At 56.2% G+C, this 13,819-nt stretch overlaps 1 protein-coding gene across 1 annotated transcript; it reads right to left on the reverse strand.

The window, feature by feature from the left end:
- Positions 1-3,173: 3,173 nt before the first annotated feature.
- Positions 3,174-10,107, reverse strand: LRFN3 (leucine rich repeat and fibronectin type III domain containing 3). The gene is made up of 3 exons (XM_032614526.1): positions 9,173-10,107; positions 6,174-7,610; positions 3,174-3,785 (listed from the first exon to the last, which is right to left on the reverse strand). Exons 2-3 carry the CDS (start codon positions 7,592-7,594, stop codon positions 3,320-3,322), a joined length of 1,887 nt encoding a protein of 628 aa, XP_032470417.1. The 5' UTR covers positions 7,595-7,610; positions 9,173-10,107; the 3' UTR covers positions 3,174-3,319.
- Positions 10,108-13,819: the final 3,712 nt, after the last annotated feature.

A 13,819-nucleotide genomic window follows, 5' to 3' on the forward strand; every position in this document is an offset into this window, starting at 1 on the left:
TATTGTTTCTGCCTGGGGGTGGGGGATGGTCCAGGCATTCTGTGCAGGAGGCAGGAGGGGACCACGTTAGAGGGACCAGCCTGCCCCCATGGGCCTCCTCCCACCTCCGACTTCTGAATGTGTAATAAGCTACCACTGGGGTGTGTCCGCCTTCTGGGCCTGCATTTCCTGTGTCCACATTCCCCCCGACCAGCCATGGCCTCAGTCCCAGCACTTGAACCTAGAAAAGGTCCTTAATTCCTGCACTACAGGGAAGTCAGCTCCCCCTTCTAAGGACTGGGTCCTTGGATATCAGAGACCTAGGCTCTACAACTCTTCTTCCCAGTCTCTGCAATCTAGCCTGAGAACAGGGTAGCTGGACAGTGGTCCACATTGTCCCCTTCTGTGTAGGGGATGGAGGCCTCTGGTGAGGTAGTTTCAAATCTCTGAATCCATCCACTTCAGGTCCCAAACTCGTCCGGCCACTTTTCGGCCCGGACCATCACTGTAGCCCCCTCCCTGGTCTCTGCGCTTCACCTTTGTCCTGAACATGCAAACAGAACTGCCAGCTTCCTTGAGATCAGGGAGCACTAACTCTCCTCACTGCTCAAAACCCTCCAATGGCTTCTCGTGCCACTGAGAATAAAACCCAGGCTCCTGCAAGCCACCTACAGGGCCCTGCGTCATCTGCCCCCTTCTGGCTCTCCAGCCTCAACACGGCATCATTCCCTTTATCCTCACCCCACTCCAGCCCCCTGGCCTCCTGCAGTGCTGTTCCACCTGTATGGAATGTCCTTTCCACCCACTGTGTAGTTAACTCCAACCTGAGCATCTCAGCAGAGGCGTTACTTCCTCCAGGAAGCCTCCTTCAACCTTTCTTCCTGGGTCAAGTCCCCTGGTTATAGGCTCTCACAGTTCCAAGGCTCTCTCCTGCATGACCTGTCTTGTCACCATACGTGCTTTACACTTGTTAATTTGACCCTTGTTTCCCCCACCAAATGGTGAGACATGGGAGGGCAGGACAGGCCTGTATTTGTTCAGTATTGAATCCCTAGCACGTTGCACACAGTGGGCACACAATAAATTGTTCAGATTTTAAAAGGAGGGTTGAGGGATGGCGCACTCTGGCTCCCCCTCATGGCAGACACTGGTATTTTGTAGCTTGGCGCTAGGAATCCATCCCATCCTCCCAGCCCCTGGGCCCTTTTACCCAAGACACCTCGCTCTCCCTGATGGCTTCACCTGACCTCAGCCACCGAGGGTAACAAACAAGAAGAAGAAGGAGGACTCTGGATGCTGCTGGAGGACTCAGGAGTCAGATCAGGTCCCTGGCACTTAGGTTGTTCCCTTGGCCGACGTAGGATCACGTCCAAGGCCTACACCCATCTAGAAGGCTTCGCCAGAATCTAGGATGTTATCCCACGAGGACAAGTCAAGCGAGCCAGATGATGAGAACGGCCCAACCAGTCTTGGGCTCTCTTCACCATGCCCCTCACACATCACTTCAGAGTAGAATGACAGAACCCGAGTTCCCTCCACATCTCTGCCTCTGGACCACTACAGGTGAGCTGAAGTCAGGGAGCGCTATCCTCTTACTGCCAATCCCATTCCTGGATCTCCAGTGAGGTTCAACATTTCCAAGGACCAGGGTTTAGTCCTGCAAACCTCCAGGCCTGGTGTCTGAGTGGGGGAGCCTAGAGCAGACCTAGACTGAGTGACGACCAGCCCTGGAGAGACGTGGGGCAGAAAGGCCCAGATCAACCTGAACCAGGCTCTAGACCCCGAGAATCACAGGGTCTACACTCCTTGTCTATAATTTCTTCCCTACTCCTCTCAGATCAGCTGGATTTGGCAACTGCCCAGCTGATCCCCTAACACTGCTCTCGCTGAGGTCACCGCAGCCTTGATATCATTAAACACAAGAGTCACTTGGGTCTGACTTGCCTGGTTTGCTTCAATCCATCCCTTCACCTACTGCTCCTATTTAGTCTTTGTTTTTTAGTCTAGGGTTTTATTTGCCTGTCCCTTAAATATGGAGAATTTGGTGGCCTCAGTTCCCCATCGCAGCTGACAGAGGCTTCATTTCTGTCCCCAGTTCCAGTCTTAGACCAGCGGTCCTAAGGCCTCCTGGCTGCCACGCCTTGGTGGCATGCTGACCCTCTGGGCCCCCCCCATATCCACCAAGTCCCAGAGGCACTGGTGGTACAGTGGTGAGCACGGCTGCCTTCCATATCCACCAAGTCCCACAGTGGCCTCAGCACCTTCCCCAAACCTGCCCCTCCTCCCCGGTCCTGTATCAGGGCAGCTCCACTGTCTCTCCCCTGGCCAGAGCCCTGGGCCTTACCCTGGACACTTCTCTCCCCCACAGCCCTTCAGCTCCATGACCCATCCACTCAGCTTCTTGAATGTCTCTCTCACTCACCCCCTAGTGCCCTCCCCCAGGCCGGCTGTGGTCCAGCCTTGTCCTCGCCCACCCAGGTCCCTGCCCTGGTTTCCCCCAGGCTCCCAACCTCAGTCTTCTCCTTTGGTCCACCCTCCTCATAATGGCTAGAAGGATCTTCCTAAAGCCCAAACCTGACCCTCTCCCTCCCTTGCATAGACTCCTCTGTGGCTCCCCAGTACCATCAGGTTAGAGTCTGAGCTCCTCAGCCTGGAGGTCCTGAACCCTGCCCACCCTTCCTGCCTCACTTCTACCACGGCACCCCCAGTGCCTGGCACTTCCTAAGCCCTTGCTTGGGCTGTCCCTCTGCCTGGAACACCTTTCCCACTGCTCTTTGCCCATTTATCTCCTTCAGACGTCATTCTCAGATCACGTCTCCTTCATGAAGCCCTCCCTGACCACACCCTGGGCTGAGACAGGCCCCTTTTCTGGGCTCCTGCAGTCTCCTAGGCTTCCCTCCTCACCACGACTCTGCTCGCTCTGAGCTATCACTGTCTGAGGGGCAGGGCTGGGGGCTGCCTGAGTCATTGCAGCATCACCCAGCACAGGGCAGGCCCAGAGAGGACACTCAAGGAACGTCTGTTGGTTAAAGGGATAACCATCCTCAGCCTCATCCAGGGACTTCAGACAGAACTGGGGGGTGGTTCTCTCCCTAGAGGGGGCATCCCAGCTCCAGACCCCTGAACGATCCCCCAGCCCCAACAGACAGAGACAAGGGCAAGGGCCCAGGCCCAAGCTTAGAAAAATAGGACTTTCTTGTTGTGTCCCGGTGCCCGCGACACCCTCCCCATCAGAGTTTTAAAAACCGTGAGCAATTTGGTGAGTCTGGAGCCAGGTCCCACAGGGTGTCCGGGTCCTGCTACCCCTGGAGCCAGAAGGGCCATAGAGGTGGGCGCGAAGCTAGGGTCCCATGGGTTCGTGGCTGGGCCCCCAGGGCTCACAGTCCAGCTGGACCACGGTGTGGGCCCTGGGTGCGGCCGGCTCAGGAGCCGGCGGGGCCGGCGTGGGGCCCAGGGCGCCATTGGTCTGGGAGCAGACGCTGCTGACAGGCGCAGGTGCCTTGGTCGTGCCCGGGGGTTGGCCACCGTGCACCTTGTAGCGCATAAGCAGCACGAAGATGAAGACCAGTACCGAGGCCACGATAACACCACCCAGTGCGATGATCATAGTGCCGCCCAGGAAGGGTGCGTGCGGGGCCCCGCAGGGCCGCGGCGCTGGCTCAGTGGAGAAGCGGTGGCAGCCCACAGGCCGTGTGGCTGTCAGCCCCGTGGCGCCGTCCTCGTACACGGCTAGCACACACAGATCGTAGGTGCGGCCTGATGCCAGGTCCGTCAACAGGAAGGAGCTGCTGTCGGCTGGGATCATCCTGGAGGGACAGACAGGTGGGAGTCAGGTCTCCGGCTGCCCAGCACCCACCCTGCACTCTGCCCCAACACTCCGAGCTGGAGGATTTCCCCCCAGGCCACTGTCTCATTTCACCCTAGCCCCTGAGTTCCCTGTAACCACTACCGGAATTCCCTTTGGTCTGATACCCATCAGCTGCCCAATATCCCTCTTTCCACTATCCCTCTGTTAGCCTGTTTCACCCGAGCCCACCCTCTCATCTTCCCACTGCTCGAATACCCATGTGATCTCCCTGTGGCCTTAACGCCCAAATTCCCTCTAGTGCCGCTGCCCGCTTCCCCTCTGCGCTGCTGCCCAGCTTCCCGCTGGCCCCACTGCCCCCCACGTGGGGTTTCATTTTATACCCCACTGCCTGCTTCCCATCCTGCACTGCCCCCCAATTTCCCACCAGCCTCCAAGTTCCCTCTAGCTCTGCTGACCAGTTTTTCTCCACTCTCCTGCCTGACTTCACGCTGGTCCCCCCACCCTACTCTCCCCTAGCTCACTGCCCGAGTCCCTCCAGTTTACTACCCCATTTCCCGCCAGCCCACCACCGAGTTCCCTCCAGCCCTGCTGCCAGACATCTCTCCAACTCAGCACCCAGTTTTGTTCTAATGCTGTCTGGTATCCCTCTAACCTGATGCCCATTTCCTTCTAGCCACACACCCCCCCCCCCCACGTCCATCCAATTTCCCTCTAATCCCACCTCCCAGTCTCCCTCTAGACCTTCACCTAATTTCCCTCTGCTCCTCTGACTTTCCTCCAGCAGGTGCCTGGTTTCCCTTTTCCAGCTGCCTGACTTTCCTCTAGTGTTAAACCTAGAATTCTCTCTAATCTAACCACCCGATCCCCCCATACCGCTGATGCCCGATTTCCTTCTAACCTGCCAATGAATGTCCCCCAAGCCCCGCTGCCGCTGCTGTGTTATTATTACCGTATCCACAGCCTGCTTTCCAGTGCGTCCTGTCATCTGGCTCCATTTTCATTAAACTGATGTGCCTCAGTTATCATTGCTGAGTTCTTTTTCTCCCTGTTGCCTTATTTCTTTCCACTTCTGTCCCCTGATTCTCTTTCATCTCTCTAGCCTGGTTTCTATTTATCCTTATCTTTCCCATTCCCTTTTATCCTTAGTACCCAATTCCACTATATTTCCTTTGGTAGCATGGCACCCTGTTGCAGATTTAACTTGTTTTATAATCTGTTTTATTCTTAAACTGCTTTAATGAGGGAACTCCATGATTATCTCTAGGAGGGTGATGATCTAGGAGAGTATTTGTCCCGTCCCCTGACAGGCAAGGTAGATAGGACTTGTGTGATTTTCAGGTGTGGGCCCTCCATGGAATCTACTGAGTACCGCTGTCTACGAAAGGGAGTGGAAAAAGCTCATTGGATTTCCGGGACTGAAAAGGAAATCAAGTGACTATCTTTTGAGGTTTGGGCTTCTGGGGAGGCACAGGGAACCCAGGTACTGGGTTTACGAGGTGAAGACCCCAGGCCTTGGGAGGCCCAGTCCTCTGCAGCCAGGTGTCAGGGACTGTACCCTTGGCCCAGCCTGGCAGTGAGAACAGGGAGCCATCCACAGGCATCCATGCAAGCCTGGACTTGGGTGAGATGTGTCAGCACATCTGGATGAGAGCCACCACTAGTGACCACATGTGGCCACAGCAGATGTTCCATGTGCTCTCCGGCTTGGGGGCAGAAGTTATGTAACCCGCCTCTTGGAGTGTGTAAACCCCAAGTTTTGTGTTTGCAACAAGAGAAGGGAGAAGGGAGCCCCCAGCAGTCACCCAGAGGTGGAGCTTGAACTAGGTTTAATTTGATTTAGAAAACCAAAAGTTGAGATGTCACCACGTTGGAACTCCAAACACATGGAGCAGGTCGCACCGCACAAACGCAAAGCCTAATCTCTATGTAACGTCCTCCCCCATTTTCCTTTTAGCCTCTGGTCTGAGTTCCTTTGCAGCCAGGCTGCCTCACTGCATTTTTCCCATGATCCGTGTACTCTCCCGCTTGATCTCTTTTTCTTCCTGCAGACTGGCTTGAGTCTAGCCCTGTCATCTGGAAATACCCGGCTTCTCTTTACTACTTAAGTTGGTTTGTATCCCCTCAACTTTGCCCCTCACCCCCAATTATCTTTTTACTCTTCTGGCCTGATTAGTATTTATTCTTGCTGCCTTCTTTCATTTTTACCACTGCTGCCAGATTTCTTTTACCCTCTCTGCCTGATTTCTTTTACCTCTGCTGTCTGATTGCCTTTGTAACCTTGCAGCCTCATTTCCAGTGCTGCAACCTGGGGTATCAGTAGGTGCTCCTCCAGCCCTCCCTCCACCTCGCTCCCCCACCCAACCTGCCCGCCGCCTGGACCCTGCACCTGTAGACGAGGATGTCGTCGGCTGAGCTGTTGTACTGGATTTGGTACATGCGGATGCCTGGGAAAGGCCGCTGATCTGGCCACTGGACTAGAGCAGCTGTGGCCCCATGCTCAGTCACCTGGACGCCACGGTCGGTAGGGGGCCCGGCGTCAGCCGCCTTGGAGGAGGCAGAGACCGAGGCAGCAGAGGGCGGGGTGAGGGCATCAGGATCCCCGTCCCGCGGGGGGTCGCAGCTTGTGCTGTTGGCTAGCTGGGGGGGCGGCGGGGGGCCCACGGTCAGCTCCACAGCAGCCGTGGCCTCGCCAGCTGCATTGGCCGCGATGCAGGTAAAGATGCCGCCATCGCCCGGCTCGGTGACCAGCAGCTCCAGCGTCCCGTTAGGGAAGGCGCGAGCTCGGCTCGAGTTGCCCAGCAGCCGGCCCTGGGGTGACACCCAGCGCACACGGGGCTCGGGGTCGCCCACTGCCCGGCAACGCAGGGCGGCTGGCCGACCGGCAGGCACGGCCAGGGGCGGCGAACGGTGTGTCACCACGGGGGGCTCGCACACAAACTCCTCCTCACCCACAGCCCAGAAGTAGCGGCCACCCAGGGCCGGCGGGGAGGCGCAGGCCTCGAGGTCGTCCTCCCGCGCCAGCCGCCGGAGCCACACCAGCTCGCAGTTGCAGTGCAGGGGGTTCCCGCCGAAGGCCAGCACCAGGGCGGACGCGGGGGAGCCGCGCGGCCTGGCCAGCAGTGGCAGGCGGGAGAACAGTGGGTCGGGCGGGATGGTGGTTAGGCGGTTGGAGGTCATGTCCAGCCGCGCCAGCTTGTGTAGGCGGGAAAAGGCGCCGGCGGGCACGGAAGCCAGTAGGTTGTGGTCGAGGCCCAGCGTGTTGACGTTGCCCAGGCGGCCCAACGCCTCCCAGGGCAGCTGTTCGAGGTTGTTGTAGGAGAGGTCGAGGTCCTCGAGTGTCTCAGCGCAGTCGTCCAGGGCCCCAGCCGCCAGCGCTGCCAGCTGGTTGTTGCTCAGGATGAGGTGGCGTAAGTTGACCAGGCCGCGCAGCTGCCCCTCACCCAGCGACGTCAGCCGGTTGCCGTCCAGGTGCAGAGCGCGCAGGGCGCGAAGGTCAGCGAAGGCGCCGGCGGCCACGTGGCGGATGGTGTTGCGTGACAAGCTCAGGTGCAGCAGGCCCGTCATGTTGGCCAGGTCACGGCGCCGCACGGTCGCGATGAAGTTGTCCGCCAGGCGCAGCTCGGCCGCCCGGCGGTCCAGCGAGGGTGGAACGAACAGAAGGCCTGCCCCCGGGCACAGCACGCTTAGGGGCAGGGACTGTGTCTGGCAGCGGCAGCGGCGGGGACACGGGCTGGGTGTGGCTGGCTGGGGTGGAGACGAGGCGGGGGCCAGCGGCAGCAGGCAGAGGAGCAGAGGGAGGACGGCCATCGCGGGCAGGGTCGGCCTGCAGGGAAGAAGGGGGGCGTTAGGGCGGGCTGAGGCCAGAAGTGGGGGGGTGGCTAAAGGGGGTTGGGGTGGTCTGAGACCAGAAGAGAAGGTCACAGAGCAGAAGACTTGGTCAAAGATGGTCAGAGAGAGGACTGGTCAGACAGATCAAAAGCCAGAGGTGACGGTCAAAGACTCAGAGAGATGTTTCCCGGGGGAACCCAGGGAGCAGAAATGTGCAAAGACGGTCAGAGGGAAGGGAGGTGATTCGAAACGGTTAGCGACAGTCAGAGAACAGGATCAGCAGTCAGGGTGGGTAGAAGGTAAGCCAGAGAGCTTTAGACATGGTCAGAGAGATACTCAGAGATGGCCAAAGAGAGGAGAGTTGGTCAGGGTAGTGGGAATGATTAGAAGTAGCCAGACATGACCAGAGAAGAGAGGTGGTTAGAGATGGTCAAGAAGATCAGAAGTGGACAGAGAGGGGAAGTGGCCAGGGGTGTTCAGATCCAGGAGAGATGGTCAAAGATGGTCCAAAATGGTCAAAAGGCAGAGAGGCAGTCAGAGGGAGGAGGAGAGGACAGACATGTCAGAGACAGCTGGACATGGGACAGCTGGTTAGGATGATGGGCGTGGGGAGAAGTCATCCGAGAGAGGAAAGGCAACCAGAGATGTTAGAAATGATCAGAGAACACCAATGAGCAAGAGAGACACAGAGAAGAGAGGTGCTCAATAAAGGCCAGGATGGTCACAGACTGGCAGCTGGAGTCAGGAGTGGGTGGAGGGCAAGAGAGATGGTGAAAGATGGTCCGAGAGAGAAAAGGCGGATAAAGGAAGTCAGAGAGGAGAGATGGATGGAAGCGGCTGGAGAGAACAGTGGTAGAAAAAGAGGTCAAAGATGGTCAGAGACAGTCACAGGTCAAGGCTTAGGGTCAGGGGTAGACACGGGCACGAGAGTTGCTGAAAGATGATTAGAGACCGGTACCTTGGACAGCGATATCAAAGGTGGTCATTGAGTGAAACAGTAGACAGAGGTGGCTGGAGAGAGAAGCTGTGGACAGGGGGGTTAAAGATGATGATCAAAGACGGAAGTGGCAGACAGAGACGGTCACTGAGAGGAGAGGTGGCCAGAGGTAGCCAGAGAGAAGAACAGTGGACAGAAGTGTCAAAGATGATCAGAGAGAGGAGAGGTGAATAAAGATGGTCAGTGAGAGGAGAGGCAGAGAAAGGAGACTGGAGAGCGGAATGGTGGACAGGAGAGGCAGCTGGAGATGATCAAATAAGACAGATGGTAGGAAGATGCTGGAGAGCCGGGGTGGGGGGAGGGGGTGGTGGTGAGTGGGTCACAGACCTGGAGATGCCATCAACTGGGGAAGAGGAGGTTAGAGAGGGGCAGGGCTGGCCAAATGTCCAGAGAGTGTTTGAAGCAGAGCAGGAGCTGGAGGCAGACCCTTGTGAGGGGATATCTGTTTCCTGGGGAAACTCCAAAGGTGCCCAGGGGAACCTGGTAATCCTTACCTCCACCCCCAGTCACAAAGTTCCTCCCAAGTCCCTCCCCACTATGGGGCCTCCCAGTAGTCTTACCTGAGCTGGAAGCAACCCCAGGGAGCAGAGTCCTCAAGCTCCAAGGGGGTCAGGGGTCTGGAGGGGGTGCCTGGTCATTCCTTCCCTGTCCCCAAGGCCTCTGTAGAGGGACCGTCTGTTGTGTCTCAGCTCAGATCTGTGGCCACGGAGTCCTGACACTTTGATATCCTTGATACTTTGATAGACCTGGATACTTTGGGTCCTAGATCTCCAAATATTGGGCCTCTAAGGGTCCAGTTTTAGAGACCCAGGCCCCAGTTTGGGTTGCTTGGAGTCATGGTCTCCCAGCTCCAGTCCTGGGATGCTAAACAGTCAAATGGAGAGTTTAAGATCTGAGTCCCAAGTCCAGTCTTGGGATCCGATACTGGGGTGCTGGGTTCAGATACTGGGGCTCTGAGTCAAGATTTGCCCCAAATTTCAGTATTCAGGTTTGCAGCAAGGACTTCAGGCCCAAACTCAGGTTTAGGCCCTTTGGAATGCCAGGGTTCAGATCTTGGAATCTGAGGCCTAAAGTCTCAGGGTTGGGGTCCCAAATAGTGGGTTCCACGGTATAGAAATGAGAATCCAGTCCCAGATTTCAAGGTCCCAGGCACAGAGCTCAGAGTTCAGCTCCAGATTTGGGGTTTTAGATGCCAAATCTTGAGGTTCAGGCTCCAAATCTTGGGGTCCATATTCAAATTCTTGGGGTTCAGGCTCCAAATCTTGGGGTCCCAGGGACTGATGTTGAGATTTCAGCCCCAGATATTGATGTTCAGGCTCCAGGTCTTGGGGTCCCAGCCCCAAATCAGGCTCCCAGGCTTGGGCTTCCAGATCTCTGGAGCCAATCTCGGGGTGCAGGCCCCAGATTTCGGGGTGCGGGTCCTGGCTCTGGGGTGGCGGCGTCCCGACTTGCTTCCCAGGCTGCGGCGGGGGCTGGCCCAGAGGGAGGGGGGCGGCTGCGGTGGGGGCGGGGGGGCGGCCAGGCAGCCCCGGGGGCCGGGGTGGGGCGAGGCCTGGACAGACACGGACACGCGGGGTGGGGGCACCGCAGCACAGGCCGGGGCGCAGGGGGGAGGGGCCGCGCTCAGAGACCCCTCCCCCGCCGGGGCCGGGGCGGGGGCCAGGCAGGTGCGGGGCAGGCGGGCCGGGTCCGGGCGCTCCCGCGGCCTCCTCGCCGGGAACCCAGGGCCGTGCGCGCGCCCGTGCTTAAAGGCGCAGGCCCCGCGCGCGCCCGCACTTAAAGGTGTAGGCAGGTCCCCTCGCTCAAAGGCGCGCCCCTGGCCTCACCTCTCACGGAGTCGTTCTGGCTTTGCTTCGGAGGGAGAATCCTTGGATAAAGAGAGAGTCAGAGAGATAGAGAGAGACACAGAGACTGAGACAGAGAGACACACAGAGATAGAGAAAGACAGAGATAAAAAGGCAGGCTTAGATTGAGGGACAGAGAGGAGTAGAATGAGAGAGAGGCAGATAGAGAGACAGAGAGATAGGAAGAGACACACATATTCAAGGAGAGATGGAAATACAGAGACAGTGACAGACCCAGAAAGAAAAAGAGAGACAAGAGACAGCACAAGTTAGAGATCGAGATAAAGTCAGAGAGACAGAGAAATGGGAGAGAGACAGAGACAGAGACAGACTGACCTGGGGCAACTCAGCTATGAGGATGGGTACGTGTATATATGTGTGTGTCCAGTTCTCATTCACAGCCTTGAATGTGGTTCTCCATCCCAGAGCCCCCGGCCCCCACAGAAGCCTGTATCCTTCTGCCCCTGTACCTCAGCACCACCTCTCTGGGATGTCCTTCCCTCAGGTGGAGTTTCCTTTCTTGAACCCTGCCCAGCAACAAGCCTGAGCTTTCAGGCCAGAGGGGAGACTCTGCTCCTTCCCAAGACTCCTTGCCCTGGCTGCAAGGGGAAAACTTGGCTCCAAGACCCTGTGCCCTCTGGATTTAGAGCTAGACCTCAAGATACACTGGCCAGATATCCCATGGAGGAAGGAGAAATTAGGAATTGGGAGAGAGGCAGGGGGTTGGCTGGGTTGACCCAGTAAATATGTCCACTGCCTTCCCCTCTCCCCAACTCAGGTCCACTGCCCCACAGAATATCCTGCTAGAATTGTACTAACACATGACTCACCAGGAGTGGTGTCTCCCTGTGCTGATGCTTGTGGAGGATAGTGGAGGAGAGGATAGGGGGGTGGGTTCCACATGTTTCCTGGCAGATGGTGTTGCAGGAAGAGGAATGTGGGCCGTGGTCTCCAAGCCTCGCCTGGGAACGTTGCTATAGGTTATAGCAGCGTGGGGGACTTAACCTTTTGCAAACCCTCGTCCGAAGGGGGCACAGCCTTGGCTTGTGTTCATGGCCCTACCCTGGGGGGACCTGATCAAAAACCACCCCCGGGAACCCCCAACTGAGCAGAGGAGTAAAGTAACCTTGTTGGGGGCGGGGGCATGAATGCACATCCACCCTGGCATCCCTAGCTCTGCTGAAGGTTTCAGAACAGACTTTTGGCTCCTTCCACTTGTGTGTATTGAAAAATTGCAGCTAAAATTAACTCAGGTCTAGGGTCCACCTTTCCCAATCATTAGCAAAGTTCATCAGTGCTCCTGGCCCAGCACAGCAGATACGGTTTCTCAGAAGCTCAGAAAAAGGGTGAGAAATTTCAGAGACGCTGCAGAAGTGGTGGAGGTGGGGGAGATAGAGGAAAATACTTGGAGACAATCCCAAACAGACTGGGATTAGAATTCAGAGGATCTGGCTGATTTGGTGTATGGACCCAGGAAATAGGCAAGGGAGGGCGGGGGAAGAGTGAGGCAGAGGAAGAACAAAGTTAATAGAAGGTGCAGACGAGGAATGGGTTACCTCTTTGGGCAACTGGGGCTCAGTTCTGCTGGGGAACATTAAGGAACCCTGTAGAACACATCAGAATTGTCGTTCCTTCCCTTCCTTCCCTGCTGCAAAGTTCAGAGAGGCTGGGGCATTTGTCCACAGAATCTTGCCCCCTTTAGTGATGACTCTCCCTTGGTGAGAGGGGGTGGTACTGAGAGCCATCTGAGATCTGAGGTGGAAAAGCAGAGGGATGACTTGCATGAACTAGACCCAAGGTCCTCACATTTTAGCTGCATCAGGATCACCTGGAGGACTTGTTAACCATAGATCTCCAGGCCCCAGTCCCAGAGTTTCTGATTTGCATGTCTACCTTCCCAGGTGATGGTAATGCTGCTGGTCCAGGGACCACACTTTGAGAACCACTGGGCTAAACCAGGAACATCTGCAATGTGTGTGGTACTGTCCACCACACCTATGCCAAAACCTTGTGAATTGAGGGCATGCAGCACCCCAAATGTGTGCCAAAGAAACTAACATGTTTAGAGACATAAAGAAAGATTTGGCAACAAAGAAAGGCAGAGGCCAAGATGCTAGTTCAACATTTACTTTGGATTTCTGGGCATGGTTGTGTGCTAGATGACAGTACAGTAAAAGTGTGACCAAGACAGCGTCAGGTCCTGCTTCACTGAGCTCACATTCTAAAAGGGAGTAAGACACATCTCTAGACAGCCTGGCGTGGTCAGGGTGGGGATGGGAGAAGCCTGGGCTAGCTAGAAAGATTGGGACTGTCATGACAGAAGTCCAGGCCATAGTGGTCAAAGTGTGCTAGGGGAAGCACAGGGCAAAATAATAAGGGCTCTGATGACAAAGCACAGGCCACAGTGGTCAGGGCTCTCATGCGGGAAACAGAGGGTGTGGGGCCCAGAGGCAGAGTCCAACCCTTCTCCCCCCAACTCCCCCACCCCCGGAGTCAGGAGGGCTTCCCGGAGGAGGGGGTCTTTATACTGAGATCTTAAGGATAAGTACGAATGAAGCAGGTGGGCAAAGGGACCCCCTATGCCCTTTGTGTGCCCTCATGCCACAGCATGTGCAGTCTGGGGGGGTGGTCCCTGTGGTGCTTGAATAGCACCGTGTATGTGTCTGCATGTGCTGTAATCTCTCATTGGCTCCTGGAAGGGGATCCTGGTAGGATGCTCGTTTGGGGGACTCCGCTTAATTGCTGCATTTACATAATTGCAACATCTGGAGAAGGGGACAGAAGCAGTGGAAACAGCCACAGCAGGAAGAATGAAGTTAAATTGCCTGAGAGCTGAGGGAGACTTGGGGGGAAGGGAACTGCTCATATCCACACACAGAATCTGCCCCAAAATACACACATCCATACTCACACAGGCACATCACATACTCAGAGGCTCACCAGAACACACATGGATACAGCAGGCACATGGAACTTACATCACCTGGACTCATGTTCAAATACAGGGGCATACAAAAGTGAATACTTAGACACACTTCCAAAACACACACACAGACTCACACTCAGACATGTGAGAGGTCACATGTGCAGAAACACACTCTGCACACAGATTCTCTCGTACACATGTGTGAGCCACACTCCCACACATATGCACAGAAACATATTCAGAGAGTCACATCAGACACCTCCATGGGATGGGCATACACATGCACATGTGTGCACACATACATTCAAACCAACGGATTCTGTCTGTCTGCCAAAAAGGGGTCGCTTTATAAATAAACTTAGGCCCCTTCCAAGTCAGGGGGTTGTTAGCGCAAGAAGGGATGGAGGTGGTATCTCCTTATCCTCAACTAGTACCTA

This window comes from Phocoena sinus, chromosome 19, assembly GCF_008692025.1.
Source record: "Phocoena sinus isolate mPhoSin1 chromosome 19, mPhoSin1.pri, whole genome shotgun sequence".
Taxonomy (NCBI): domain Eukaryota; kingdom Metazoa; phylum Chordata; class Mammalia; order Artiodactyla; family Phocoenidae; genus Phocoena; species Phocoena sinus.